Consider the following 15,096-nt stretch of genomic DNA (forward strand, 5'->3'; position numbering starts at 1 on the left):
GGGATTACAGGCACGTGCCACCATGCCCAGCTAATTTTTTGTATTTTTTTTTTAGTAGAGACGGGGTTTCACCGTGTTGACCAGGATGGTCTCGATCTCTTGACCTCATGATCCGCCCGCCTCGGCCTCCCAAAGTGCTGGGATTACAGGCGTGAGCCACCGCGCCCGGCCCTTATTTCAGTATTTTTAAATATCTTATGTAACGTTGCACTCAGAAGGTAGATAACACAATTCTTCCCAAAGTAAGGGTGTCAATGGAATATGATATTATATTATTCAGTTATTCAGTTTTTTCCTCCTACCTCATTTTTGCTGTAGAACTGCTCACTTAACATCCTGGGAGCTATCTTGTTAAAATTTGCCACCATCGTGTAAGAGCAATGAACCTTCACAATAGTATAATGACTGTGTTATTGCCTATATCTGTCCTGTGGGACAGCTAAAAGGACAACACCTCAGCATCATATGCCAACCAGTCTATTAGAGCAATTACACACATAACTGCTTTTACCAAAATCCTCCAACCTAACTTTTAAATAGCCAAAATACAGTCAAGGCCGTATGGGTACTGTACCTGGAACTACAGACATACCCTTTTCACACACGTTCGATGTTATAGCAACAGCATCCTGGGACAGGTTAGGGCACAATCACATTTTTAAAAATCAAGAGTAAGAAGTAAACATAAAAGAGTAGATTTGCACAAGCCAGAGAATCCTGTTTCTTGGCAGTAGACAGAAAACAACTGGCTAAAGAAATAGGTTTACAGAGAAATACAACCTAGAATTTGATTCTTTGAGTATTAATCTTAGAGACATAGCTATATATGGTCCAACGTACAATCTGATACATTACGTTAGTAGTTTCATATACAATAGTTAAGAGAAAAACCTGTCAAAAACCAACCCAAATTATATTAACCATTGGATAACCCCTTTTATCCTTTATCAACCATTTTACTCCGGGTTTGGTTAGTGTAATCATGAGATTGTCTAGCCTAATGGTCTAGGAAAAATTCTGTGGTTGTAAGATGATGCCTTGCTATGGAACCATTAGTTATTAAGCTCCAAGTGAAATGAAGCAGATATTTGTGAAAGATGATATATTTCCAAAAATATGAAAAACAGATTTAAGACAGATGGTAACTCTAAGAAGAGCCACTAAAGTATTAAAATGGCACTCTGGAAATGGCTCATAGCAAAACCTAACTTTTTTTTTTTTTTTTTTTTTAACTTTTAGTTTCAGGGTACATGTGCAGGTTTGTTATAGGTAAACTCATGTCAAGGGGATTTGTAACACAGATTATTTAATCACCCAGGTATGAAGCCTAGTACCCAATATTTTTTCTGTTCTTCTCTCGCTTCCCACCCTCTACCCTCAAGCAAGCCCAGTGCTTATTGTTCCCCTTTCTGTCTATGTATTCTCATCATTTAACTCCCACTTATAAGCAAGAACATGCAGTATTTGGTTTCTATTCTTGCATTAGTTTGCTAAGGATAATGGCCTCTAGTTCCATCCATGTTCCTGCTAAAGACATAATCATTCTTTTTTATGGCTGCTTAGTGTTCTATGGGGGGGGGCGGTGTGTATACCATATTTTTTTTAATCCAGTCTACCAGTGATGGGCATTTAGGTTGATTCCATGTCTTTGCTATTGTGAATAGTGCTGCAGTGAACATATATGGGCATGTGTCTTTATGATAGATTTATATTCTTTTCTGTATATAGCTAGTAACAGGATTGCTAGGTCAAATGGTAGTTCTGTTTTTTAGATCTTTGAGGAATCAGCACACTGTCTTCCACAATGGTTGAACAAATGTACATTCCGACCAACAGCATATTAGCATTCCCTTTTCCCTGTGACCTCACCGGCATCTGTTATTTTTTGACTTTTAAAAAATAGCCATTCTGACTGGTGTGAGATAGTATCTCATTGTGGTTTTGATTTGCATTTCTTTAATGATCAGTGATTTGGAGCCATTTTTCATATGCTTGTTGGTTACCTGTATGTCTTTTGAAAAGTGTTCATGTCCTTTGCCCACTTTTTAATGGGGTTGTTTTTTTCTTGTAAATTTAAGTTCCTTATAGATGCTAAATATTAGACCTTTGTCAGATGCATAGTTTGCAAATATTTTTTCCCATTCTGTAGGCTGTTTACTCCGTTGATAGTTTCTTTTGTTGCACAGAAGCTCTTTAGTTTAATTAGATTTTATTTGTCACTTGTGGTTGCATTCGCTTTTGGCTTCTTTGTCTTGAAATCTGTGCCAGTTCCTATGTCCAGAATGCTACTACTGCCTAGGCTGTCTCCCAGGGGTTTTATAGTTTTGGGATTTACATTTAAGTTGAGTTGATTTTTGTATATGGTGTATGGACGGGGTCCAGTTTCAGTCTTCTGCATGTAGCTAGCCAGTTATCCCAGCACCATTTATTGAATAGGGAGTCCTTTCCACATTTTTATTTTTGTCAGCTTTATCAAAGATCAGATGGTTGGACGTGTGCAGCCTTATTTCTTGGCCCTCTATTCTGTTCCATTGATCTACGTGTCTGTTTTTGTACCAGTGTCATGCTGCAAAACCTTCTTTTCTGTTAGGTTCATCACATGGGTGAAACCACTGTCAGTAGAGAACAAACAAGAGGTTCCATGGGTAGGCCCCTGCCAAGAGAATTTTCCTCTTATGGATCGACAGAAGAAAAATACTTTTTGGTGTCATCTGGCTTGCACTTATCTCCAGAAAAACAGTCTAGTTCTCTCAACCCCATTGTGTGTCTGGGAAAAGATAGTGGAAATATTCCCCTAAGAGCTAAAAACTACAAGAAAGCTACAAATTCACTGTGAAAATGTCATGGTAAAGAAGCACCTCATGCTAATTTTTTTTTTTTTTTTTTTGAGATGTTATCTCACTCTATCGCCCAGGCTGGAGTGCAGTGGCGCAACTTCTGCCTTCCTGGGTTCAAGCAGTTCTCCTGCCTCAGCTTCCAGAGCAGCTAGGATTGCGGGCATGTACCTCCACTCCCGGCTAATTTTTGTACTTTTAGTAGAGATGAGATTTCACCATGTTGGCCAGGCTGGTCTTGAACTCCCGACCTCAAATTATCCACCTACCTTGACCTCCCAAAGTACTGGGATTACAGGTGTGAGCCACTACACCCGGCCATTTTTTTTTTTTTTTTTTTTTTTCGAGACAGAGACTTACTCTGTCACCAGGCTGGAGTGCAGTGGTGCAGTCTTGACTCACTTCAACCTCCATCTCTCGGGCTCAAGCAATTCTCCTGGTTCAAGTAGCTAGGATTACAGACATGTGCCACCAAGCCCAGCTAATTTTTTGTATTTTTAATAGAGACAGGGTTTCACCATGTTGGCCAGGCTGGTCTCAAACTCCTGACCTCATATGATCTATCCACCTTGGCCTCCCAAAATGCTGGGATTACAGGCATGAGCCACAGTCCCCGGCTGATTTTAACAGCTTTTTTTTTTTAACTGGAGGAATCTGTTTGACATGTACACACCACAGAAAAATTGCCCCCCACCCCCAAAAAAAAGATCAGTAGGAAAATCAGAATCATAATATTAAAAAAGTATGTATCAAAAGTAGGCAAAAATATGGGTTTATTTTTTAAAAAGAAAATATGCAAAATTTCACTATTAAATGCCTTGATTTGCATGTGACTTAGTACTTATTTCATATTAACCAGATCTAGTTGCTCTGATAAGTCTCTTTGTTTTAGAATAGCTGTTCTTTTAAAATATCTATTTTTAAGCAAGAACATAAACATTACATTTTTGCATCTATGTGTAAGCTATTCTGCTTGATATGGAACCAAGATACCAAAAGATTAATAAAATAATTTTTAAAATCTTCAGTCACAGACTAGCAAAGAATATATTTCCTCAAGTTTTCTGGGCCACACTACTGACTTGTATTAATGTAATCTGAATTTTCAGATATAAATACCAGTTAGTGGTTGGTTGTGAAAACTTAAAAACAGTTGAGTTGGGAGGACCTTCACAATATTGGCTCTTGAATCATAAGTAAAACTGTTCTTAGAACTGGACCATAGTAAGCAGAAAGGCTTCAGTTCTTTTAGTTCAAACCCTGCAAATTGACTCTAACATAATCACGCCCTTTTAGGTGCTTTAGAAGGACATACTGACTTTGTGGTCTGTACTTTCTAAGAGAGCAGGTAACTCTAGCACGAAAGAAACTGTAATGCAGAACTGGGGAGGACTGCAGTGGTCCTATTTCAATTTTATTGATCCATACTGTGGATTTCAACCCTGCATTGAGGCCTCCTTGTGTGCCCATTTCTAACATGTCACCACCCATCACACGGTCCACAAGGAGATTGCAGCAGTAATAAAATATGGAAGGTACTGGCCTCTCTTTGCTATTCACCTACAACAGCCTGGAAATAGGACTGACAGGCACAACCCTCAGTCTTCTCCCTCTGGATCTGTCTGGCCCCATTCATTACTAAAAGTAGGCAGACCGCCTTTCTAATTTCAGTGAGCATGGCTTTGACAACTCACTGAAATTAGTGTCGTGTGCTATAAATGTGTCATTTCCGAAGGAGGTAACATTCTTCAGCCAGTTTCCTATTGGCCACACCACATTTTGTTTCCTGGATTGCATCTTCCCAATGTGGATTCCCTAGATCAGTAATGTAGGTATTGTAATGATGAGGACATTCCTTGCTGAGTTTAACTTGAACTTTATCGCAGGTGACTTTAGCCTCCTCTTTATAATGATATTTTGATTTAAAGAGCTTTATCACCTCCAACATGCCTCTTCTGCTCGTCATAGCTATGTCAATGAGTGTGTTGTACAGGTCAAAGAAAATGGCCTGCACGTGGCTCAGCCCCATAGCACCTGCACCCTGCCGCAACCTGCCACCTCGTTAATGGCACATGTACAAGGTGGGCAGCTCGATTTTTTTTTTTTTTCTTTGAGAGAGGGCCTCGCTCAGGCAGTCCTCCTGCCTCAGCCTCCCAAGCAGCTGGGACCACAGATGCATGCCACCACGCCTGGCTAATGTTTTCTTCATTTATAGGAGAGACGAGGTCTTGCTATGTTGCCCAAGATGATCTAGAACTCCTGAGCTCAAACAGTCCTCCCACCTCCACCTCCCAAAGTGCTGGGACTGTAGGAATGAGCCACTGGTCTCAGCCACACTGTAGAATTATTATATCATCATTTGAGGATATAAGAAAAAAAATGAGAGAATAATTTTCGTTTTTATCTCATTAGCTAAAATTTAGTCACATGACTACACGTAAGTGCATGGGAAACTGAGAAAATTTTTTAGCTGAGCAAAAATGGCTGTTCTTCACAAAGAACTGGAATGCAGTTACTGAAAAGTAAGGAGAGGATTTTTTGGGGGGAGGCACCGTGTAGTCAGCCACAAAAGTAGGAAGATTCTCTTTTTAAATATTTATTTGATACGTTGTAATTATACCTATTTATGAGGTACAGTTTGATGTTTTGATACATATCTATGTTATGTAATGATTCAAAGTAATGTATCCATTATCTCATGTATTTTGGAGCTAGGTTTTGTTTATATTTTTAGTAGAGATGGGATTTTACCATGTTGCCCAAGCCAGTCTTGAACTCCAGGGCTCAAGCAATCTACCTGCCTCGGCTTCTGAAAGTACTGGGATTACAAACATGAGCCACTGCACCCAGCCATGAGAGAGGCTAATTCTTACTGGGAGATTGGGAAAATATTTGAAGAATAAGGTAGTAATGAAGAGGGAAAGAACCTTTTAGGAGATGAAAATAAACTGAATGTAAAGATAGGGAATCAGAAGAGTGCAGGAAAACAGCAGGAATGTGGCTTATAAAGGGTGAAGGAATGAAAGATAGGCTCTCTGTTGATAGGTTGGAACTGTATTGTATGTAGGAGGCTCCATTTCCACCAAGAATAATGACAGAAAATTAGTTGGTGCAGAAAACTCTGGAACTGGTCCTAAAGTCTTTAAGGAAAAGTAGAGTCCCAGAGTCAGGAGATCACTGGGGAGAGATTGGTAAAGTTGGATATGATAGTGCTTCAAAAAAATAAAGTTAGATATCAACATGTTTAGGAATTACATGGAGAGGCTGGCTCAGTGGCTAAGCCTGTAATCCCAGCACTTTGGGAGGCCAAGGCAGGCAGATCACAAGGTTAGGAGATCACAAGGTTAGGTTGCAGTGAGCTGAGATCATGCCACTGCACTCCATCCTGGCGACAGAATAAGACTCTGTCCCCCCCCAAAAAAAAATTACATAGGAAGGAAGAAGATTAATTCACTCCTCGTGGTGATTCCATGAGTCAAAGGGATTAAAGAAAGATCTTTCTTTCCCCTTCTAAAGTATTTAAGGTAAATGATTCTGTCATGTATGCAATAAAGCAGGTACAGTTGAACCTTGAATAACATGGAGGTTAGGGACACCAACCCCTGTGTGGTTGAAAAATTTGTGTATAACTTTTAACTAGCCAAAAACTTAACTGCTAATAGCCTGCTGTTAAGTGGAAGCCTTCCTGATAACCAACAATAGAATAACACATATTGCGTATACTTTATGTATTATATACTGTATTCTAACAAAGTAAGTTAGAGAAAAGGAAGTGTCATTAAGAAAATCATAAGGAAGAGAAAATATACTTACTATTAAGTAGAAGTGGATTATTATGAAGGCCTCATTCTTGCCATTTTCAAGTTGAGTAGGCAGAGGTGGAGGAAGTGGAGGGATTGGTCTTGCTGTTTCAGGGGTGGCAGAGGCAGAGGGGCAGATACACTCTTTGTAACTTTTGTTGAGAAAATCTGCATCTGGGTGGATCTGTGTAGTTCAAACCCTTGTTCTTCAAGGGTCAGCTGAAGATAGAAAGCATTTGAGAACATGAGGGAGTTTGTTTACAGTGAGCCTTAGTGAGTATAGAGAGTCTGATATGATTAGTAGAGAGGATGCTAGAAGGGATCTGGTAGAGATAGAAACAAGCTAGCTATAGGTTAGCATGAAGAGTAGATGGAGGACAGGATCTGTATTTAACGAGCTGATTATGGGTTTATAAAGATGAAAAAAGCATGTGGCAGTAGACTAAAAGAACTTTCAATGATGGTGATAGAAAGTAGGAAGGAGGTAGAGGAGGATGGAATGGAGGAAATGTGAGTATAGAATGAGAACCAGCCCCCAGATTATCTTTGGTACATTGGGGTATTAGATGACTTAGGTTAATTTGTGGTAGGAACACCCCAGATCTCAGTGCATTACAACAAAGGTTTATTTCTCATGCGTGTTGTCCATTGTTATTTGTCTGAGGCTTTGTTCTACATCCTCTACATTCTAGTACTGAGTCTGAAGGGCTAGTCTGGGACATAGCCAAGGGAAAAGAGAAAATAGCAGAGCCACACAGTGGCTTTTAAAACTTCTGCTGGGAAGTGGCTCATGTATCTTCTACACACATTCCAGTCTGGGCACAGTGGCTCACATCTGTAATCCCAGCACTTTAGGAGGCCGAGCAGGATTACTTGAGCGCAGGAGTTCTAGACCAACCTGGGCCAACAAAGTGAGACCTTGTCTCTAAAAAAAAAGAAAACAAAAAACTTAAAAAAGGAATTAGCCAGGCATGGTGGCACATATCTGTGGTCCTCGCTACATGGAAGACTGAGGCAGGAGGATCGCTTGAGCTCAGGACATCGAGGCTTCAGTGAGCCATCATCCTGCCACTGCACTCCAGCCTGGGTGACAGTGTGAGTCCCTGTCTTAAAAAACAAAGACAAAAACAAACCTACATATGGCCATGGCCAAACCTGATATCAGTGGGTGAGAGGGAAAAGCCTTGGGCTGTGCAGTCAATGTCTTTGAACAAATAATATTATCACTGCTGTAGGATATTATACTATGAGAAAGCTACAGTTCAAGTGTAGGGTGCTTGTTGACAATTAATATAGCATCCTAGCCTTTGAGCAGCAAAGGGATAAGTGGTTGAGCCATAGCTAAATTTTCATCCACTTTCAGGCTACTGTTGGTGGTGCTAGACTATGTCCAGAGAAATGAATGTGTGTAAAAAGAAATGCAAGAAGTTGATTCATAATTCGTTGCTTAACCTATAATGTTTATTTCTTGCCTACTTTTACTTATAATGAATTTTCATAGTTTAAGAGAAAGTATTATCCTTGTTTAAAAAAACAACAAAACTTAGTTTAATGGGGGAACTCTCCATACCAACTAGGGAGCTCCTGCTTTTGTATCCTCCAAATCCTCTAATGCAGTTCTTTGTATGTGAGTAACTTCTTTTGTTAATTCAATGAATGAATCTGTGAAGTTTTGCTGCATATACATATAGTAAGATTTATATTATGTTTGGCACAATGCCATGTCTTTTGGGGAAGTATATCTCTTAAGGACATGAAGAGTGTAAGCTAAAGAACAGAAGACATGTATCAACTGTGGGAGATTTCTGCGTTACTCTCTAATGGGTTAAGGTTTTTAATTTATGTCTGACATGTCGACCAATTTTGATACTGTTGTATTTTGTTGTGCTAGGAGTTAGATTTTTACTTTAGTTTGACTACCTCAGATTCCTTCATCTGTTGCACAGGTAGTAAAAAGCAGACAGTACAATCTGTATATGAAATAGGAATTGAAGGACAAAGGTAGACTAAGCAGGAATTGAGAGTGAGAAAAGAAATAAAAAGATGAAATCAAGATGACAGAAAATGAGATTTGATTAAGGTGAAAACAGTTGTTTCAGGAAACAGCATGGTTAGTGCAAGTGGTTTTTTTTTAACTGTCCCAAATAATTGCCTCATTTTCTTCATATATGTTTTAATCAGGTCTCCATATTGACAGTGAGTTTTTTTTGGCTTAACTTAGGTGTATACTCTTGATGTACCAGATGCATTCTATTACTGTTATAGTCCAGACCCTGGTAATGCAAAGGGAAAAGATGCCATTATGGAAGCAATGGCTGACCAGATAGTTACAGTATGTGCCACCTTGGATGAAAATCCCGGAGTACGATATAAAAGGTAAGACACTCGGCATCTGAACTTGTTATGCTTCTATTTACCATTCATTATAGAGGTAAGTAATGTCTCTGTACCTTTGTATATTGGTTTGCAAAATTTATTTTCTTTTTATAATTACCATACTCTACATATAGGAGATTTAAAGCTTGTGGTTTAAATTTCAGAATAACAAATAGCTTTTGTTACTGAATTTCAGAGCCTAAATTTGGTACGGTTTACCAGACAGTTTTTCATGAGTTTAAGGAATGCTTATAGGAAATGTCTTTGTAGTCACATAGGGAATACAGTGGTACGATTAATGTTTTTCATTAAATCGCCACCAAATTTAAATGGCAGTATTCTCTGGATACCTGTTACAGTGTCTAAGTATCTATAGTATCTAAGCCCAGTGCCTTTTCTAAATAAATTTTGGGGGTTTTTTAACAGGTAAAATTTAGCTTTAGTACTGTATACCTTGACTTATATACTTCTTTTTAAAAATGAAGTTTACTGTAAAGTACATAAATTGTCTATACAGTAAGTCCTCACTTAATGTCGTTGATGGGTTCTTGGAAACTGATGAAACCAATTTCACCATATGCTAATTGATATAAACAAGAATTAAGTTCTTTGGTTATGTAATGTCACCACACTTCTAAATACCTGAAACACTTCTAATATTAACACTTAAAGCAATGTGACTATATGTACATTTAAGAAAGAGTAATAAAAACAGGATCATTTTTTGCCCAGTTATTCTAGTTCAGGCTCATTAGAAGGATGGCCAGAGCTCATCCCAGCAGCTCATGGCACAAGGCAGGAACCCACCCAAATTAGGATACCATCCCGTTGTAGGGCACACTGCACGCACATCCATACTCACTCGGACTGGAACAATTTAAACATACCAGTTAACCAAACATGCACATCTTTGGGATGTGGGAGGAAACCAGAGTATCAGGAGAAAACCCATGCAGACGTGGAGGGATCATGCAAACGCCACACAGACGGTGGCCCCAGCCAGGAATTGATTTTTTTTTTCCTCAGCATAATAATGAGATGACATTGAATAAAATGACATTATTTGAGGACTTGCTAAATGTGGCGTGATAATTCATTCCAAAATAAACATATCCATCTAACACCACCAAGGTCAAAAAAATAGAACATTAACAGCATCTCGGAGGCCTCTCTCTTGATCCCTCCCAGCTCTCTCGTCCCTTTTCTTCCCCGGAGATGACTACTATCTCACTTCTAACACATAGTTTAATTTTGCCTGATTTTGAACTGGTATAAATGGAATCACAATATAATTTTTATTTTCTATTTCTTGACTCAACATTATTTCCTGAGAGTCATCCATGTTGTTGTGTGTGCCAGTTTTGGTTTTAATTTTGGTCTGCTAGTTCATGTGTGACTCTCTTGCCTCAGTTTCCTTATCTATGAAATAGGAAAGATAATACAGTTGTTTTTAGAATTAAATGAATATCTGTAAAGCATTCAGAATAGTACACAGCACTGATAAATATGGTAGTGGTAAATACGCTACATTACATGTAATAAGTATTATTACTCATTTTAAAGTTATGTTATTTGAACATTGGCATTTGTCAAGTTAGTTGGCTGAACTGTTTAATTTTAAATTCATGTAGTGCTTTAAGTCACATTACTCTTAATTTACCATTTAAAAATTCCGCTATTAATACTTAGAAAAAGTATAGTGATCTCCTTAATTCAGGTATTACCAAACCAAGCTCTTTATTCATACCTTGGGTATTAAAAACATTCTTTTTCTTCAATTTTTTTTTTTTTTTTTTTTTTTTTTTTTTTTTTTTTTTTTTTTTTTTTTTGAGATGGGGTCTCTTTGTGTTGCCCAGGCTGGTCTCAAACTCCTGGGCTCAAGCAGTCCACCTGCCTCTGCCTTCCAAAGTGCTGGCATTACCTTTTTCTTATAAGAGATGTGCTAATTACACTGTGGACTCAGTGGAGCTGAGCTAAGTGGCTTGTCTCCTGTTAAGAGTTTAGTAACTGTTGAAGCTTCTACTGTTGGTGATTGGTTATATTTGGGGAAATGAGTAAGTATAGCCAATTTATAATTTAGTGGCTCACATGGGGGCTAGTTTTGAGTTACACTAATAAATAATCTGTAATCCTGTGTTTTAAAATTCTACCTGCTTTCACAAAATACTTCTTTAGGTGGGCTAGGCGCGGTGGCTCACGCCTGTAGTCCCAGCACTTTGGGAGGCTGAGGCAGGTGGATCACCTGAGGTTCGGAGCCTGACCAATATGGTGAAACCCCATCTCTATAAAATATATATATATATATATATATATATATATATATTTCTTTAGGCTTTATAGACTTTAAAGTATAATTTTAAAATGAAGTGTCTTTCTTTTGAAAATAAAGGGTAATGAATTACCCTTTATAGATGTTGCGTTATTTATTTTTAAGGTATAAAACCTAAAGATTCTGTAACACTTTGAAGCCCTCACAATGAAACCTCCCATTTTCAAGGTTGGTGTGCTGCTGAAGAGCCTTTTTCTTTCTCTCTCTTTTTTTTCTTAATTAATTGTTGTGGATAAATAGTAGGCGTATATATTTATTGGGTACCTGAAATATTTTGATACAGACATACAGTGCATAATAGTCACATGAGGGTAAATGGGGTATCCATCACCTCAAGCATTTATCCTTCCTTTGTGTTACAAACAATCCAATATACTCTTTTAGTTATTTTTAAATGTACAATAAATTATTGTTGACTGTAGTCACCCTGTTGTGCTATCAAATACTAGATCTTACTCATTCTATCTATATTTTTGTACCCGTTACCCATCCCCACTTAAACTCTCACCTACCACTCCTGCCCCTTTGTAGCCTCTGGTAACCATCTTTCTACTGTCTCCATGAGTTCAATTGTTTTAATTTTTAGCTCCTGCAAATAATTGAGAATATGCAAATTTTGTCTTTCTGTGCCTTGCTTATTTCACTTAACATGGTGACCTCCAGTTCCATCCATGTTGTTGTAAATGTCAGGATCCATTCTTTTTTTATGGCTGAATAGTACTCCATTGTGTCCATGTGCCACATTTTCTGTAACCATTCATATGTTCCTTCCAAATCTTGGCTGTTGTGAATAGCGCCGCAGTAACACGGAGTGCAGACACCTCTTTGGTAAACAGATTTCCTTTCTGTTGGGCATATATCTAGCAGCGGGATTGCTGGGTCACATGGTAGTTCTATGTTTAGTTTTTTGAGGAGCCTCCAAACTTCTCCTTAGTAATTGTACTAATTTACATTCCCACCAACAGTGTACAGGGGTTCCTTTTTCTCCATATCCTCACCAGCGTGTGTTATAATATTATCTGTCTTTTGGATAAAAGCCATTTTAACTGGGGTAAAATGATATCTCGTTATAGTTTTGATTTGTATTCCTCTGGTAATTATGTATATGAGCACCTTTTCATATACCTGTTTGCCATTTGTATGTCTTCTTTTGAGAAATATCCAGCTCTTTCACCTGTTTTTAAATCAGATTTTTTTTCCTATAGAGTTACTTGAGCTCCTTATCTATTCTTGTTATTAATTTCTTGGCAGATAGGAAGTTTTAAAATATTCTCTCCCATACTGTGAGTTGTCTCTTCACTTTGTTGATTGTTTATTGTGCGAAGCTTTTTAACTTGATGCAATTCTGTTTGTCCATTTTTGCTTTGGTTGCCTGTGCTTATGTGGTATTACTCAAGAATGTTCCACAAAGAACTCTTTGCCTAATTCAGTGTCCTGGAGAGTTTCCCCAATGTTTTCTTGTAGTTTCATAGTCTGAGGTCTTAGATTTAATTATTTAATCCATTGTGACTTGATTTTTTGTACATGGCAAGAGATAGGGGTCTAGTCTCATTCTTCTGTATTTGGATATCCACTTTTCCCAGCACCATTGATTGAAGAGACTATCCTTTCCCCAATCTGTGTTCTTGGCACTTTTGTTGAAATTGAGTTAATAGTAGATGTATGATTTGTTTCTGGGTTCTGTATTCTGTTCCATCAGTCTCTATGTCTGTCTGTATACCAGTATCATGCTGTTTTGGTTACTACAGCCCTGTAGTATATTTGAAGCCGGGTATTGTGATTTCTCCAGTATTGTTCTTTTTGCTTAGGATAGCTTTGACTATTCTGGGTCTTTTGTGGTTCCATGTAAATTTTAACGTTTTTCTATCTCTGTGAATAATGTCATTGGTACTTAGATAGGGATTGCATTGGATAATGTAGATAGCTTTGGTAGTATGGACATTTTAACAATATTTGTGCTTCCAATCCATGAACATGGAACATCGTTCCGTTTTTTATGTCCTCTTCAATTTCTTTTAAAGAGCTTTTTTTCTGCATTTTTTTTTTTTTGTGGTAGAATTGGAAGTTACACTAATACCACTGGTCATGAAGTTACAATTTAGAGTACAATGTTATCATTTTAGAAGATAATGATATACAAGATTTTATGCAAAAGACATTGGAAAGTTGACTGGATGTTAGCATGTGGGCAGATCTCACACTTCTAGTGGGAGGGATATTGGTCACCTAATTTGTAGAGTAATTTGATAATATTGAAAAAAGTTGAAAACATATGCTCTATGACTCAGGAGTTATACTTTTACATATAATGTACCTAGAGAAACATGTAGATATACCTAGATGCATATGTACAAACATTTGTTTCAGTGTTTGTAATAGTGTAATATTAAGAATGACTCATTTCCATCTTTAGAGGAATCAATCCATAGAATCCAGTATAATCATGATGGGATACTACATAGGAGATATAATGAATAAATTCAATATGTGTGTCAGTCTACATAAATCTCAAACACGCACATATACAAACGCGCACACACACGAAACAGAAATGACTAGAGGGAAAATACACATGAAATTAATGATAGTGGTTGCCTTGGTTTGGAGGAGGGGCATGGGAAAGGACCAAGACTTAGGAGCAGAATAAAGGGAACTGCACCTTTACATGTAATATTTTATTTTCTTTATATTAAAAAATCTGAGGCAGATATGATAAGGTTTGTCCTTATAAATTCCAAATATATTGATATAATATTATTTGATGTATTATCTGAACTTTTACATGTTTATAAAATTTTTCATTTTGTAAACATTTTTAAAGTTCCATGGTTTAATTTTAGAATTAAACTTTGTGATATTATAAAGTATATATTGAAAGAAAGATAATGTTTAATCCTTTTTTCCATTTCTAGTAAACCCCTAGATAATGCCAGTAAGCTTGCACAGCTTGTTGAAAAAAAGCTTGAAGACTACTATAAGATTGATGAAAAGAGCCTAATAAAGGTAATGTATGCAAGGCAAATAGTAACTATGCATAAAGTCTGTCTTCTTTATTAGCCAAAGAAATTTCTTTCATTCAGTTTCTAGTATTGATTTGGCAGCCATTAACATAGATCTCCAATACTGATTTGAGAATCATTAACATACACAATTGTGGAAACCCTAATAGATGGTATGGTTTAAAGGAGAATCAGTTAACTAACGGATTTTGAAGTCATGTGTCCAAATCTAGTTCTTCCATTTAATTCATAGTTAATGTCTATTTGGGAAAATTATGTAACTTCTATGTAACTATGTTTTCTTTTCTGTAAAATGGGGATAATAAGAAAATACCTATTTTAAAAGTTATGATTAAATGAGTTAATACATGCAGAGTCCTTAGAATAATGCTTGCCAATGAGTAAACATTTAATAAATGTAGGAATCCCTGTTGTTACTAGCTCTGTGACCTTGAGTTTGTTTAGCCATCTATGAAATAGATGAAATAACATATACCTTGCTTGGTGGTATGAGGATTAAGTTAGCAAGTAAGTATTTGGCACCAATAGGAATTAAATAAATGGCAGCTATTATCATCTTATGGCAATAATATAATCAAAGACTAAGGTTGAAATCTGGGAAATACCAGCATTTACATGTGGGTGACAGAATGAAGAGCTTGAGGAGACTGACAGAGCTGGGGCCAGAGGGCTAAGAAGCGATATTACAGTAGCTGGAGAATGAAGAAAAGGAACTGTTGGTAGTTTAGAAGAGGAGT

General features: G+C 37.3%; 1 protein-coding gene and 1 pseudogene across 3 annotated transcripts in view; one reads left to right on the forward strand and one right to left on the reverse strand.

Moving 5' to 3' along the window:
- STXBP3 (syntaxin binding protein 3) overlaps positions 1–15,096 on the forward strand; it is a 71,099-nt gene that overhangs the window by 19,475 nt on the left and 36,528 nt on the right. For all 3 annotated transcript variants that reach the window (XM_037728108.1, XM_037728107.1, XM_017499211.2), the window contains 2 exons: positions 8,856–9,010; positions 14,252–14,342. In XM_037728108.1, the coding sequence (XP_037584036.1) occupies positions 8,856–9,010; positions 14,252–14,342 (246 nt within the window). The remainder of the gene's footprint in view (positions 1–8,855; positions 9,011–14,251; positions 14,343–15,096) is intronic.
- Positions 3,367–5,020, reverse strand: LOC108283088 (annotated as a pseudogene).

The sequence above is a fragment of the Cebus imitator genome, unplaced genomic scaffold, assembly GCF_001604975.1.
Source record: "Cebus imitator isolate Cc_AM_T3 unplaced genomic scaffold, Cebus_imitator-1.0 Scaffold256, whole genome shotgun sequence".
NCBI lineage: Eukaryota > Metazoa > Chordata > Mammalia > Primates > Cebidae > Cebus > Cebus imitator.